Source organism: Diachasma alloeum, unplaced genomic scaffold (assembly GCF_001412515.2).
Source record: "Diachasma alloeum isolate Michigan unplaced genomic scaffold, Dall2.0 Dall_scaffold_00381, whole genome shotgun sequence".
NCBI lineage: Eukaryota > Metazoa > Arthropoda > Insecta > Hymenoptera > Braconidae > Diachasma > Diachasma alloeum.
This window is the reverse complement of record NW_021680520.1, coordinates 1-16,111: the sequence shown is the minus strand read 5'-3', so window position 1 is coordinate 16,111 and position 16,111 is coordinate 1. Positions and strand designations below refer to the sequence as shown.

General features: G+C 39.0%; 1 protein-coding gene across 1 annotated transcript; it reads left to right on the top strand.

Annotated features, from left to right (window-relative positions):
• The first annotated feature begins 12,711 nt into the window (after positions 1-12,711).
• Positions 12,712-13,357, top strand: LOC107041854. Its single transcript, XM_015262634.1, has 3 exons — positions 12,712-12,965; positions 13,054-13,207; positions 13,297-13,357. Exons 1-2 carry the CDS (start codon positions 12,759-12,761, stop codon positions 13,204-13,206), a joined length of 360 nt encoding a protein of 119 aa, XP_015118120.1. The 5' UTR covers positions 12,712-12,758; the 3' UTR covers position 13,207; positions 13,297-13,357.
• Positions 13,358-16,111: the final 2,754 nt, after the last annotated feature.

Sequence of the window (16,111 nt, the reverse complement as noted above, 5' to 3'; positions counted from 1 at the left end):
CAAAAAAGCTCGAACCCCTGCTTGTTTTTTCAAGTGGTGCGACTGGAGTCATCATTTTTACACGCAGAGACGGAAGATTTGAGCAAAAACGATTGTAAAAGTTATCACTCATTGTCTTTCTTTAACTAATAATCCGTATAGATTCATTTGTTTTCCAATGTGTGGTAGTCATTGTTGTTAGTAACTGTCAAAGTAATCACTAAATCTAATCACAAATTTAATGATTATCAAGTACTGGTTCTTGATCAACAACTGTCTGTTTGAATTGAAATCCAAGTACGCAATAATACATCGACGACATGAATATATCAACAAGCGTACCAAATGAGACAAAGACGGAGATAATGTGTATACCGTCGTTCTCTTGCTGGGCAGTACAAAAGTATTTGCTCGTGTTTGGCGTAGTGACCTCAACTAAAGCTGAAGCGTTTCCACAGTTTAATTAAGATCATAGTATAGTGGAGATGCCCTGAGAGTCTCTCCAATCACTATTAATGAATCTCAATATCTACATTATCGTTAAATCTCCCCCTTAGTGCCAATAATAAATTACATTGATGACATTGTAAAATACACAACACTCCTTATTGCGATAATCGGAAATTGGATTATAAGACAAATTTTATTCATACCCTATTTTGGTATGAAGGACCAGTGTTTCATACATGTGTTTCGGAAAACTGGTTGGAGGGTTTTCCATCCTAACGGGAAAAGGAGAACGGAAATCGATCCCGACATATTTAAAAAATCTTGAGGAAGCGTAACCGTAAGGCTAGAGCCGAAGTGCTACTACGTGAGATGAGAAGGCGCGCACGTAGCACACCCGGCCGATCCCGTACAAAAAAAGAGTACTGGGGGCCTATTATCGAGTTTGAGGTGAACGGATTCGTGAACGGAAGTGGCTCCGTTCATGCATTTCGGTGGGGACCGAAAGTTTCCGCGAACGAATACTAGATCTACATGTGAATTAACTTCGTTCACGGAGGTCATTTTTAATTCGCACACTGATTCCCAAGTCGCGAACTTTACACGTCGTGAGAGTCTGCACGTAGAGAAAGAATCTTTAATAAAATTTTGAAACAATAAGTCCATATCTCCGCAAATTATCCATTTTTCAACTTATTGTAAAGCAAAGAATTGAACTATAATAAATAAATTTAAACAATTAACGTTTAATATTTCGTTCCCCAGAAGAGGTTAACTGTATCTTCATACGAGTATCCTCACGTGTGAATCGAAAACGACATCCGTCAACGGAATTCATTCACATGTGGATCTAGGATTCGTTTACGAAAACTTTAATTCCCCAACGTGAAACGGGAACGGAGCCACTTCCGTTCACAAATCCGTTCACTTCAAACTCGAGAATAGGCTCCTGGGGGTTCCTCATGACCACAGCGATAAATACTTCCTAGCGGGCAGTCTCTTTCATTTTCCGGTAAAGGAAGAAAAATTAATAAGTATTTTCCTGATTCTTCCTCAATAACGACAAGTATTAAATTTCAATCATTAAATGTTTTCCCGTAATTCCCCTTAAATTTTCAAGTCCGGCGGTAAGTCTTAAACTAGACAGCCAAAAGTAGTCAAAGCGGCAATTTCCTCTGTCAAATCGTACACTAAGAGAAAAATCGACATAACATCACAAAAATTATTTCTTGAACGAAAAATATCACATACATCTCTGATCAATTTATGGTACGTTTCAGACAAGAAATCGGTGCTCTTCGGGCTAAGGAGGAAGTTCATGAATGAAAAGATTTTTTTTTTTAATCGTTATTTTACATCGCTTCAACCCGGTTAGGGTATACTGCGATGTTGATGAAGACTTTAAAATGTTTAGATGAAAAGATGAAAAGATGATGTTTTGTTTCGAAATGAAATAATTTTCCTTCAACGACAAGAATAGTTTGACAAAAGGAAAAGAAGACATTGCTTCCCATCGAACTCAACGCAATTGAGCGTAAGCGACGGTTATATTTTTTTAATATCTGAGGGTTTCCTCTGCATAAACTCTCTATTCTTTCAATATGGAAGTCTATGATACATGATTCACTAAATCGAAGATTTTAATAGTTTTCGTCATTTTCTCATCTTCTGTCAAGGAAAACCCGATTTCTTGTGACAGGAAACTCTCACTTTATCATGGAATGTTCATGTTCACGTCATGAACACTTCACCGAAATCTGACAGTGTCTGACACATTACCCGGAATTCTTATCCTAAGAAATTTATCCTCAAGAGATGAGATATTCGGCGCAAAAAATTTGTTTTGTGATATTATGTCGAAATTTCTTTCAGTGTACAAGACACTATCGATACTTTTTTCTCTGCATTGCTATTACATTTAGGAGATACTGCACAGAAATTGGTCCCCAAAGGATTGTAATCCCAAGGGATTAAGTGGATTAATGGGCGTCCGCTAGCGCGCCCAATTCATTCTAATAAACGATAAGAAAAACCAGCAGAAATGAGTTTATATAATTTTCCAAATAGAACACTTTCATTCATCGTGATATCTTTAATCTCGAAAACAGCACAAACACGTTGAAATTGGGCTGTGCAAACTAGGAAGCATGTATACATGCATGAAGCAAGGTAGAGAATACTTCCTTACACCCAAAATAGAACGGAAACTACGTTGGCCCTTTCCCTTGGATTCATACGAGTCAATCTCTCCGTAGTATCCATACTGAAATATTCTTTCGAATATGGACTAGGAATTCGGAATCATCGTACAATTTGTACAGAAGTAGATATCAATAAAATTGTTTCTGAACACTATCACTTGTTACTGCAGAATATATATACTTCAAAATATATAATAGCACTCATAGATGAAATATTTATCTTCTTCGCGCACTGAAGCAATGTTTGGAATAAAATGAACAATTTTCATTTCCTATACTGGTATTGCCAAGCGAGTGGGGGCTCATAGAGCCGTTGAAACCTCTAATACCAACTACTGAAAAAGTTCAGATAACACAATTGTATCCAATGAAGACAGTCTAACTTGGGACACAATATAAGTATAACCTTGGAGTAATTCGAAAACAAACTGATGCTAGGCAGATCTGATGACATGAAGCTTTCAGAGATACAATTGAAGACACACATTTCTATCATTCGTGATATAGTCAATCTGTTATAAGCAGAGAGAAGGTCGACGTAAAATAGAATCAGTTTTAGGGATTGGAGTAAGATGAATGCCGCAATAGCCATATCCCTAAGTTGTAATTACCCTTAAATTATCAAGTAGTCAATTGGTTAATATCACCCTTAAATTTAATTATTGAAGGAATCATCGATTTAAATATGAAAATTCCGAATTATTTTTTAATCAGTAGTTTAGTTAGGAAGATTGACGATTATTTGAATGATCGGAAATCCCTTATAAGAAATTTAGTATTATTTATTTAATACAACACTTGTAGACATATTCTTAAATATTTAATTCACCATCAATTGAAAATTAAGATTATCTAGTATTTTAGTTTTTTTTTAATTTCTGTTAGTATATTTAAACCTTGATTAATGTAAGTCGGAAGTTCTTTCAATATTGAAGAATTGGAAGATTGATAGCCATCCCTGCGTGAATGATTAACACACTGATGGTATTTTAATATGCCATTAGGGACGGAATATCAACGTATCGAGTATTCATTTCCGGCCATTTCTCACCGTATCTTCTCCTTACATGTAATACATTGTTGAATTTTATTTGTTCGCGATTCATGCGAAAACGACTGGAGGAATTTCAAAGTGATTTTTACTGTTGATTAATTCACAGTTATATATACACGGGAATAGACCATAGAAATTTTCCGGATTTTCATAAAAATAAGGAATAAAGAAAGTATTGCATTATATAAATATGTACACTGCAGTGTGCAAGGTACAAACTTCAGGAAAGTTCAAGAACTTTCTATAGAAAGTTTCTATAACTTTCTGGAAAAATTTAGAAAATTCTCGAGTTTTTAACTATGTTCTCGGATTTTCTATGAATATTGAAAATATTTTGGGTCTTCTATCAAGTTGGCCAATATTTACAATTTTTTTACATAATTTAAGAAAAGTTTAAGTTCCTCCTTGTTACATCGTAACTCGTTCAAATCTTCGCGCGGGCTGAATGCTAGTTTCTATCTAGTTCACCGCGCTACCGCTGCGAGTTTTTCCCCCTCTCGACTGGCTGGTTTCTCGCGGGGAAGCGCCCAACTGGCGCTAACCCAACCTAGTCTGTTGCACCACGTGTAACAGTCAGACCGACGCTACTCGAGCACTCAAGTTTCTAATCGATCTTTTGTGTAAAATCAGTGTCACTAGTAATTAAAAGTGTAAATTTGTCAATCCAAAACATCTCAAAAATAAGTCTCCTCAATCTTATATAGTTCCCTCGCGAAATTTGTACGAATCAATCGGATTAACAGTGTAGTGCAACGCCAATCGTATTGGAAGTGGTGCAACGTGCCGCTTCCTCTACACCCCTTTTTTGAAGTGGCGAACGTCCACTTCATCTAAAACCGTATCGGAGGTGGTGCAACGGCCACCTCATATCGTCGTAATTTAATTACGAAGAATATCGTCTCGGAATCACACAACGTGTGATTCCATAACCCATCCTTCGCATTATCGGCACGCGCGCGTGTGTGTGTGTATGTGTGTGTGTGTGTCTACATATCTATAGCTGCGTCCGATAGTTCACATCGTCGTGTTCTTAGGACAGACATTGCAGTGTAGTAGCGTATGTGTATGTGCATGGAAAACAAGTGTCATTCGCAGTTGTAATCGATCTATTACATTATAATCAATAAATCTGGGTTTTTTATGCCGTAACGGCTTTTTTCCCATCCAATTCCGTGTTTGAATTATTTAATCCTTTCTTTGTGTTTGTTTTAAATCGATTCTTCGCGATTTTTAATTCGACTATCATACCACCTAGGGTATGATAGCCTCTAACGTCATTTCACTCCTTGAAAATATACCTTTTTCTGAAAATTTCAAGAAATAATGAGATTAAAAAGAAACCCGGGGGGAATAGCTAGTTCATGTGTAAATTAAATTGAGTGCTTGAAAGTAAATTCTCCAACAAAAATGTATTCATTCCTCATTTCAATGCATGATGAACATTCAACAACTAACATTCTCTAAACATTTAAACTACACCCGACTTGAGAGTAACGTAGGGGCGAGTGGGACAAAGTGAAATGTCTGTGATCCACTTTAATTTTCGATGTCTTTGGGATTCTGAATAGATCTTCCACTTTGTCCCACCTCCTCTAATAATCGAGGTTCTGGCTCCCTCTGATGCTGAAAAATGAATTATTGCGACAGACTTCCTCAAATAGCACAGCAACATCTCTAGATGTATACAACGTATACATTGTGGTAACTAAAATGGACACAGGATATAACTCTTGACCTGTTCAAGTTGTCAGTCATTTGGTTACCAAAAAGTTGACTGAGTACATCCATTAGGTGACTTGCCGTACTTATTTGTCAGACAACCAAAGAGCAACTTTCGAACAAAATGTCTATCAACATTTCGACGATGAAAATAAGATATACTAAAAGTCCTGGTGGCTCTTGATATTAATGCCTCATCATCCGCATTTGAAATCCATTTAGAATATCTTAATAATTTTTTTAAAGTACAATTTCTTTATAGAAGGAAGGTTCCGTTTGGGGACACCCATAATTACTCTACTTTTGCTCACCGCGAACCCCAATCGGGCTCGCCTTTTCGATTTCGTTGCGTACGGATACGCCTAATATATTTGGGTTGGCGATCTCATAGTTTGTCTTTTATGCTGGTTACATTGGTGGTTTTCTAGCCATTATTCTGTGGGATAATTGTGCGTTGAGGGACGCAGGACCTATTGGTCTAGCAATCGTACTACGCGTTTATTTTTGACTCCCATTTCCGACCCTCGTGACCTTTAGTTTTGACCCTTCTTTCTGACCCTAATTCCTGATACTCGTGACCCTTATTTCTGATCCTTAATTTTGACCCTTATTTAGATTACTGATGGGTTCTCTGATGGGATCAGTTATGCCCGACCGGACTTGGACAATCAAATGTCTTTAACACCTTATAAGGGACAAATAAGTTACAAAGGCCCAGGGAATAATATAGATGTTCAATATACCGGTCGAAAAATGTCTTTGATTGGGGGAAGTTACAAAGGGGTTGCGCTACATAAGTTAGTGATCGGTGGTAAACTCATCTGTCACCCACAATGTTCATCCCTACTAGTATTGTTGCGTTTGAACCTATGAGTCAGTAACCTGTAACTAACTCATAGGTTCCCAATGCACATTGGTGGCTCCCGACAAAATTTCTACTCGGGTAGTTTGATTGATTGATTGAAATTTATTAACTGTACATTATGTTGTACAAAGTAAACATGACTAAAGTCATACAGCAGAAATACAGAGTAACTTAAGGAAAAAAATAAGCATAGAGTTGTTGCCAGTAGCTTAAGCAAACTAGACGCACTCACTCAGTAACAAAATGCAAAAACAAAAAAAAATTCATCACATGGGCTCACAATAAAAGGTGAAAAATTAGGGTTGGTTGCAGAGAAATGCACGCAGGGCTATTTTGAAGGGCAGGAAAGAAGGGATATCACGAACAGAAGACGGGAGCTCGTTCCAAACATAGGCGGCAGACACGTGAAAAGAGCGACGAAGGGATTCGGTTCTGAAAGGCTTGATGAGCAAAGGATTCACCTCACCCCTCACAAGACGCACATCACGGTTAGCAACAAACAAATTAGCCAGATAAGTCGGTTCTTCAAACCGCAAGATTTTAAAAGTGAGGCAGGCAAGAAAGTATTTCCTGCGAGTAGTATAGTAAGGCCGGTTCTGGATAAAAAACGTCCAAAACGACCCATCTGAGAATGGCGAACGGGGGGGTGGGGGGTCGGCATCCGAATACTGCCTCAGACATGTGGGGGGGTGGGGGGGGGATTTTATATTGTGAGTTGGAAAGAGTTGGTTGTGATCGCGCGCCCCCCAATGTTTATCAGTGGACACGTACGCATTGTATAAACAATCGTGATCGACCTTGATACCGCTTGGTGGATCGCTGGAAAGTTGAATCGATGTCGAATGCAATCCCACTGAATGAAAAAAAAAGTTTCCAGAGAATTTTCAAATGTTTTATCGTTTTTGGGAATAATAATAATTTCAGAAAAATGTATTGATCAGGAATATAATAGAAATGATTTTTTCTCAAAATTTGATATGCAGTGTTTGGAGGTGAGTTGTGGCTGAGCGTTTATGTTTATCGGCCGTCACGTGTGCGTAAACAAAACTTCTCCCCACAGCGCTCGGTGAATCGTTGAAGAATAAGAAATCTAACTGCATGTGTAATTTTCATATTAACATAGAAAAATGATTCTCCATAGACAAATGTTCATTATTGTTTGAATGAATAGTAAAAAAAAAATCCTTCTATTTAATTATGCACAAGTCGTCTGTCCGATTATTCCAAAAGTTTCAGTTATTTGTTTACATGAAGGCACGTGCGAGTCTGTCAGCTGAGCGGGGCGGCAATGATCGCTGGTGGATAAAAGTGTGAAGTCGAGATGAAACAACGTCGATTCAATATATATATGCGATTGAGAGGATTTATCAATGCGGAATAAAGCAGACTGTATATTCCACCGATTAGAGAGAGAAGATGTGGCTCCAAGAGTGTGTGAACACCTGAAATTATTCTTTGTTGAAGGAATAGATGAATGACACATTATTAATTTAAAAAAAATGCACTTTATCAAATTTGAAATTTCAGATTATATTTTTTAAAAGATGAAAATTGGAAGATACAGAATTAATCGATGATGATGAGGAACAACAATATTTTACATAATTTAATTTGTGGAATGTCAGTTTTCAGTCAAAAAAATTTCATTGAAATCACTTTCTTTGGTTTTGAGATTTTGGTAATTGTCTTCGACCCACTTTTTCAAACGATACACATTGGCCAAAGCACAGTGGATTTTCTGATCACGTGTGTTGATGTTCTGATGGATTTTCCGATGAGAACAGTCTTTGATATTGTAGTTGCCAATGTTTGGACAATTGTAATCATCCAAATTTATGAGTACATGTGACTTTCCCACCAGTTTCTCCAAGTCTGTGATTTTCTCTAACCCTTTCACATAAATTTTTGTTTGTTTCTTCAAGAAACTGTCAAAAACTTTCCCAATATCATTGTAATCACATTCACCAGTATTCCACAATATTCCATGATGATTACGCGTCAGCCATCTGTTGGTTATTACATCCTGCGTCTCCAGATCACTCCAGGCACATGGTGGTTGGAAAACAATGTGGATATGAAGCGAACTCTCATCAACTGGTGACTGAACTGACACTACACCCAACTCTTTCAAAACAAAATGTCCTCCTCTGCGGAATCCTTGAAAATCAATAATTAATTCCATGATGATATTCACTCGAAGATTAAAGAATGTCTATTGCCAATTTGTTCTCTGACAGGCAACAGAGGGAGAAGGACCCCCTCTTATACACTCCATGCACTGTCATTGGTTATCCCCCCACCTTCATCTGATTTTCAACTTTTTATGTCTCGCCATCAAAAATAAAGTTGAAAGAGACCTCATCCGAAGAGGTATCACTGCTATCAACGTTGAATACGCTCACCACATGGTCATCTTCTACCCCATCTTCCCCCTCATCGTCCCTCATTGGACTCACATAAACCTCTGGCACCCTCGCTCCATCTGCTTGCTCCATCGCTCTCATCTCCTCCAACGTTTCTATATCTGCACTGCTTCCTACCTCATTGCATGAGTCACATTCAGGGGAAGTTTTACCCTCACATGAGCTGCAATCAGGAGATGTTCCCTCATCTGCCATAGGTCCCTGGACGAAGACGTACACATCGTCTTTTTTAACCAGAATAGTACGCACACCAACAAACGATAGATAAACATCGGTGATGCCATCCATTTCCTCAATAGCCCTCATGATGTGTGTCAACAACGTTGGCATGGGCAATTGCATGAACCATTTGAAGGGTATGAGGACATTCTCTAGGATACGATGATAGGCCTCATCCATATTCCATGTTGCAACATCCTCAAAGGATGTATACGATTTCTCACATATCTCAAAATCTATATGATGCGACATTTTGTCTATTGAACACGTAAATTGATAACTTTCACAAATAACTTTTTCAAATGAATGTAAAAATCCTGTTTCTTCTGTTCAAACTGAGTGAATAATAATTACGATGTGGTACTATCGAAATTCAATGGTGAACTGACGATGTTTACGAGAGTTTATACAAGCTGATCTCATATGAGGAGAGGGAGGATGGGGTTTCAAAGAATCCAAGTGTACCGAACGTGGTGCAGTGATTTTGTATATATTATCAACGTCGATACTGGCATAGAGGGCACTCTGCTATTGGTGGAGGCGTTGGACTGAGTGGTATTGTACCCAATGAAGACCAATGCGTGCGACAATAGCGTAAACCAGCGATGCTTGGATCTCTCTTCATCATCTCTGGCAATTTCTCCCAAGCTGCATCAACAGTGTCCTTGGCAACGGTTGCAATGAAGTGTTTGGGGAGATAAGAAATTTCCTGGCTTGTCAACGAATTCAAATGTTGATTTTCACAAAACTTTTTCAAAGATTTTTCTAGAGACCCAGCTTCATATCTAGCGTACCATTTTTTTAAGCGCACCACATTATCCACCGCACAATAGTAGTGGACAGGACTTCCATCATAAAGGCTATGATGATATGTACACTTTTTTTCCTCCTTCAGGTAATTCAGAACTGGACAACCAAGATCGTTCAAATCGTCAACTGGTATATCTCTCTTGAGGATCCGATCCACCCACTTCTTCTTCTCAGCACCTTGGACGTAGATGTGTGGGACATACTCCACCATACGATTGACAAAATCACTTAATCCCTGGTACTCAATATCGCCGGGAGTTTCCCAGTGCAGCCCGTGATGATGACGTGACAACCACTGATTTGTTTCCTTATATTTAGGTAGCAAATCATCCCATTTGCGAGGTGGGTCCACCAGAGCCCAGTCATGGAGAAAATTTCCATGTTCATTAACTTCCAATGCAGATATTGCGAATTCTTTCACAATGAACTGATTTCCAATATCTTTAAAACCCTCAATATCAATAACTACCGCCATAGTGCTGTTGTTCAGATGCGAAACTGACTGAGATCACCCCTCTATCTTCATGTCTTTATGCGTTGTCATTTAGCATCATGGCGGATCGGTTGAAATTAGCCCTCTCCACACGTTTCTGCTGGAGGGGTAGATGAAGCGTTGTCTCGAGACAGTCACGTTTTTACAATATTAATTTAATAATTTTTGTTATTGTCTGGCCAACTCGCAATGATGAAGTCTGTCAGACGGAATTCGAAGAAAAAAAAAACTTTTTAAACATCACAGAGGGTGAATACCTCTCTTGCGAGCGCAAACCGTTGTCGATTTTTCCGCGAAGAATTTTTCAGTTGACTTTCTTAGAAATATAATGATGCAATCGGCGGCACCCCTGTGGAATGATCTCAGAGGGCGCAAGCTACACCCCAACATGAAAGAGTCACGTTTTCATAATATTAATTCAATATCCGTTATGGTGGAATGATTACATTCCATAGTGTGTCTGGTTAGCATTTCTACTGGTCCATGGTACGATGACCGTTGGACAAAATGACGGTTAAACAAAATGGCGGTTGTGGTGGGGGTATGCCAAAAGCGATCTCTGACGTATGAGATCTGGTGGCTTTATAAGCAGCCCCCCAGACCCACTGTTCGGTACATTCCAATTCAACGAGCTAAGGTGCATAGTGCTCTCCTTTTGTGTGATGTCTGATCACGAAATAATTTCAACTTTAGAAATCGTTACAGTTCGTCAATTCATTCAAAATATGAAATTCACCGAGAGATTTAAGAGAAATGTGGAGAACGAGACCATCGAATCAATTCTCTCTGCAGAGTCAGATGACTCTGACAACGAGAGCTCCACTGATGGTGAGTTGGTAGTTGGGCTGATAGACCTTTCCGGAACATCTTCGTCTGAAGTGAATAGTGAGACAGGTGATACAACTACTTGGGATTCAGTTTTCAATGAAATACTTGTTCCACAATCATCTGGAAGTGGTGGTGGGACAGCGGCTTCGGACACATCTGAGTCACCAATGGAGCCTGACTCAACAATTGATATGGAAGAAGTGCACGATCCAATGGTCATTCCGGAGGATCCACAGAATACCGCTGAGGTGGCTATCACGATCCCCGAGTCACCTGAGAGCCTTGAGTCAGTAGAGGGAGGTTTGGATGTACCTCCCGAGGTAGCAGAGCAGGATGATTCAGCTGTTCCTATGATTCACGATCCAATAGAGGAGAGTCCAATCATGTCTGGTGTTTCAGACTCTCCAGAGAGCCCAGAGCCAGCTGAGAGAGGACCAACTCTGCCTATTATTCCAGACTCACCGGAGAGCCCGGAGCCAGCAGAGAAAGGCCCAGCAGTGCCTACTATCCCGGACTCGTCAGAGAGTCCAGAGCCAGCAGAGAAGGGTTCACTTGATATCTCAAACCCTCCAGAGGTTGACACGCTGGAGAAAAACTCACCCATCATTCCAGAGAGCTCTGAATCAGTGGAAAAAGACTCACCTGTCATCCCAGAGATACTCGAGAACTCAGAATCTGGAGAAACATCAGAGACTCTTGCACCGGGAGTGGAACCAGTTGTGATTCCAGAGGATCCTGGGACTGCACAACCAGGCTCAGCTCCAAAGTGCACTACAGGATCGGATGATGACTCAGACGATGATGATGAACTGGTGAAAATTTTCGTGCCTAAAGAATGGGGTGAGGAGCTGTCTGAGAAGGCATTGAAGAAAAAGCTGAGAGGAGTTATCAACAGACATTTCAAAGTTGGTGGCACTTTCCTCACGATTGGTGATGTACGAGCTAAACTATGGTTTTGTCCTCACGGTCACGTCTACTTTCGTCCAATGAGCCATTTCAAGTTTCCTGAGAGATTGCCTGCCAACATCGAAATTCGTCACAAGGTAAATTTCTGATAATCATCACCAAAATCAATGGACTCAATGAAGAAAATGTATTAATAAATTGTTTTTCTCATTTATCTGTTCCAGTTGTAAACGATTCTGACATTCCAAGAGGGGAAAAAAAAAACTGCTTTTGCTGTATGACGAGAAGATGGGACAATTGCTTATGCTACGAGAAAACATTTTTTCATGATGTTTAATTATTCCATAATAATAATTCCACATTACGAGTATAAAACTCATTTTATATTATGTGCGCGAGTGTGAATTATCATTTATTTTTTCATTATTATTCGAAATTAACAATATCTTTCTCGATGTATTGAATAAAAACAAAAAAATTGAATTGACTATCCTCATGGTTATTATCCAGCATCTCCACAATCCTCCTTTGTCCCAAAACGTAAACACTCGAGTGTAGGCGCCAGACGCACCAGACAACTGCGAGAGGAGGGAAGTGGGAAGTGGGAAGTGTGTGTGGAGCGCGTAACGCTGCTCTTCTTCATTACGTCTCCGGTCGTCTGAGATACAGTCCGATTGTGTGTTAGCAAAAGTTTAAAGTCGATGTAAGTATTAGATATTGAAAGTGGTTGTTCAAAAGTGCAGTGTAGTTTGTGATTGCTCAGTGTACATAGTGTGTGTACTAATTATTGTACTGTTTTTTTTTAATAGTGAAAATGCAGAATTATCCCTTCCCAGACCCAGATCTCAGGGGTGAGGTTGAGGATGAGGATTATGCGATGGAGGACTGGTGGTTGGGGAAGGTGGATGAGTGCTGGAGTAAATTCCAGCACTGTTATGGTTTGATTGCTCATCTTGAGGTACCCATGCATCTCCTCTACAAATTCATGGGGTACCTCGGAGATTTTTATTTCGTCAGCAAAGTAAGTACCGAATGAAAAAAGAGTAGATTAATTCATTTTGTAATTACAAGTGAGAGAGATAATTAATATATAACTTTTTTTTTTGTAGTTGGGCGATCTTCACCAGGAATTGAGGAATTTCCTCAATTTCCTCCTTCTCGTGGATCGTGAGGAAGAGGCACGAGAGATGCTGTCATATGTGAGACCCCTGGTCTCTGCAGCATGGCTCGTACTGGAGGATCAAGGCCATCGCATTGAATAAAGTGAGTAAACATTATTCTCTCTCTTTACTTCTCTCTCATCTCTTTATCTCCCTCACTAATTCCAATGTTATTTTTTTCTTGTGTTTCAGATGCTGTCAACTCTCGGATCGTGCACCATTCTTTTTTATTCTTTAGTTTTTTATACTTTTATATATTTTCATCATTTTTTTCATATTCTTTATATTTTTTTTTACATTTTATATATTTTTTATCTTCTTCAATTTATTATATTTTTTCTTAAAGAAATGTTTTTCTTAAATATATTTAAAAGAAAAAAACACAAATTCTGAGTTGTTGTTCATTTATTTCACCAGCGTCATCTTTTCAGGTTATTATTATTATTACATTGGTTCAACAGTTTGACAAATATCAGTAAGTATTTACGAAAAATTTTTAGATGTCGATCCAACTAAAGAGGCATGGGTTGTAGGGTCCTTCCAGAAAGGTGATTTTCAGACGTGTGGAGGCAGCAGCCATGCGAAACATTTCCAGTTTCGGTAGATCCAGCATGAAGATGTCAGACACTCGCTTTGGTAGGTAAACGATGCACTCATCGTTCAACACAACTATCACTTTGTTGCCAAACTTCGTAGGGATGATCTTCAAATCCGTCACTGGATACACCTGGCCGAGAGTTAGCTCTGCTCGACGTTTGGTAGGCAGGAAATCCCCCATAGTGGCAATTTTATTGATCTCATCGAGATTCGTAGCTTGGTTCGTCTCCATTTTGACTGTTCTCTCTCTGCTGTTTTCACTGGATGTTGTTGGACAATTGTATGGTCACCGTTACAGGCAATCGACTGGATAAACACTGATTGCACTGATGGTACTTATAGTCTTTCGATTAGGGGAGGGGAGGATGCGATTATTGGCTATTATTTCAACGGTCATAAGATTCTTGGGGGAGTGGGGTAACATGCAACGTATTTCTCAACGGAGAAATTACTCTCAGAATCTCAACCGTCAGATAAGTCTTGAGAATTCCATCCAACGTATTTCTCAACAGACAAATTGATCGCAGAATCCCAACCGTCGATAATTCCTGAGAAATTCAGTAGGTATTTAAGATTTAAATAAACACGATCGTTGCTATAAATGTATGTGTATTTCCATTGAGTTCGCTAGTGTAATTCTAAGATGGAACGTAACATCATCCCCTGTGCTAGAATAATTGAAATTCTGGAACATGCTTACCAGAATGCACTCTCTCAAGACATAGACAAATGGATTAATCGGTGTATCCGCTATATTCAACTTTATACAAAAACTCTCACCAAAACTAATCTCTCTGTTGGTGAGAAAAATCAAATTCTATCGACAATCGCACAAATCCAAGGATACCAGGAGAGTTTCAGGAATAAACAACGTCGAGGAGGTCGAGTGCAGGTGCCATCAGGTAGCAGAGAAGAAACACTCACAGATCGAGTACGCTGGAGGGATGGCCCCTTAGCTTTCCAAGGTCGCATACGCACTGGTACTGTGATTAATCTACAAAACAAGGATCCAGCTGCCTTTCTGAGTGATGCCAAAGAGTTAACAATTGTGCGTTTGAAAAATGTTCTCGAGACTAATGGGAATATGAAAGTGAACAGTATATTAGCTGGTAAATTTCAAATAAAAAAGGAAGAGGTCATTACCAACGAAATAAAACATTTTAATACGAAGAATGCAATTATTCTACCAGCTACAGACCTGGGGGCATGGTTTGATGAGAATGTGATTGAACCACTGCTTATAAAAATCGAGGATTTCCAAGAACGTGATTCAGGGTGGGAATTGATCAAAGTGCTAAATTTAATGATTAATATCAATCGCTATAGTCCACTCGCTGCAGGTTTATCGACTTACGCAGAGCTACCGTCTCATATACAGTGTAAAAAAGCCGTTGTGAATATAAGAAATTCAGATAAATTCTGTTTCTTGTGGTCAGTTATTGCGGCTCTTCATCCAGCGAAGAGAAACAGATGTGTTACTTCATCATACCTACATTATGCAAGTGCAACTCTACCCCAAAGCCTGAAGAGACTTGATTACAGAGGTATTAATTTCCCCATCTCTTTAAGTGATCTTCTCAAATTTGAGAAGAGAAATGATTTATCAATCAATATTTATGGTCTTGAAAGTGGAGTGAACGCTGAGACGGAGATAGTACCGTTTTATCTCAGCAAAATGGAATTAGAAATACCTACAATTCATTTATTACTTTTTTGTACGAGTGTGCATTTGCCAGTCAATGTACAGCCAGTTTATCACTTCGCGTGGATTAGTGANAAAGCCTGAAGAGACTTGATTACAGGGGTATTAATTTCCCCATCTCTTTAAGTGATGTTCTTAAATTTGAGAAGAGAAATGATTTATCAATCAATATTTATGGTCTTGAAAGTGGAGTGAACGCTGAGACGGAGATAGTACCGTTTTATCTCAGCAAAATGGAATTAGAAATACCTACAATTCATTTATTACTTTTTTGTACGAGTGTGCATTTCCCAATCAATGTACAGCCAGTTTATCACTTCGCGTGGATTAGTGATCTTTCAAGACTTGTTAGTGCGCAAATTTCNTCAATGTACAGCCAGTTTATCACTTCGCGTGGATTAGTGATCTTTCAAGACTTGTTAGTGCGCAAATTTCAAATCGCGACCACCGTACATAGCTCTGTGATCGGTGCTTGTGTCATTTTCGGGAGAAAAAAAGTTATGAGGATCACAAGCAAGACTGCTTTGTTATCAACAAATGTAAAATGATACTACCGTTGGAGGAGAATAAAATCTTGAAATTTCGAAATCATAAATTCAAGGAACCAGTGCCATTCGTTATTTACGCTGCTCTGGAGTGTATTTTACAACCGATTGATGATGAAAGATCGTGGGATACTATCATACCCTAGGTGGTATGATAGTTGCA

What these genes read in the sequence shown, in the direction of transcription:
- LOC107041854 (XM_015262634.1), top strand. Translation starts at nt 12,759, where the DNA reads ATGCAGAATTATCCCTTCCCAGACCCAGATCTCAGGGGTGAGGTTGAG. An exon ending in ATTTTTATTTCGTCAGCAAA is followed by an intron (nt 12,966 to 13,053) that starts GTAAGTACCGAA and finishes TTTTTTTTGTAG; the next exon opens with TTGGGCGATCTTCACCAGGA.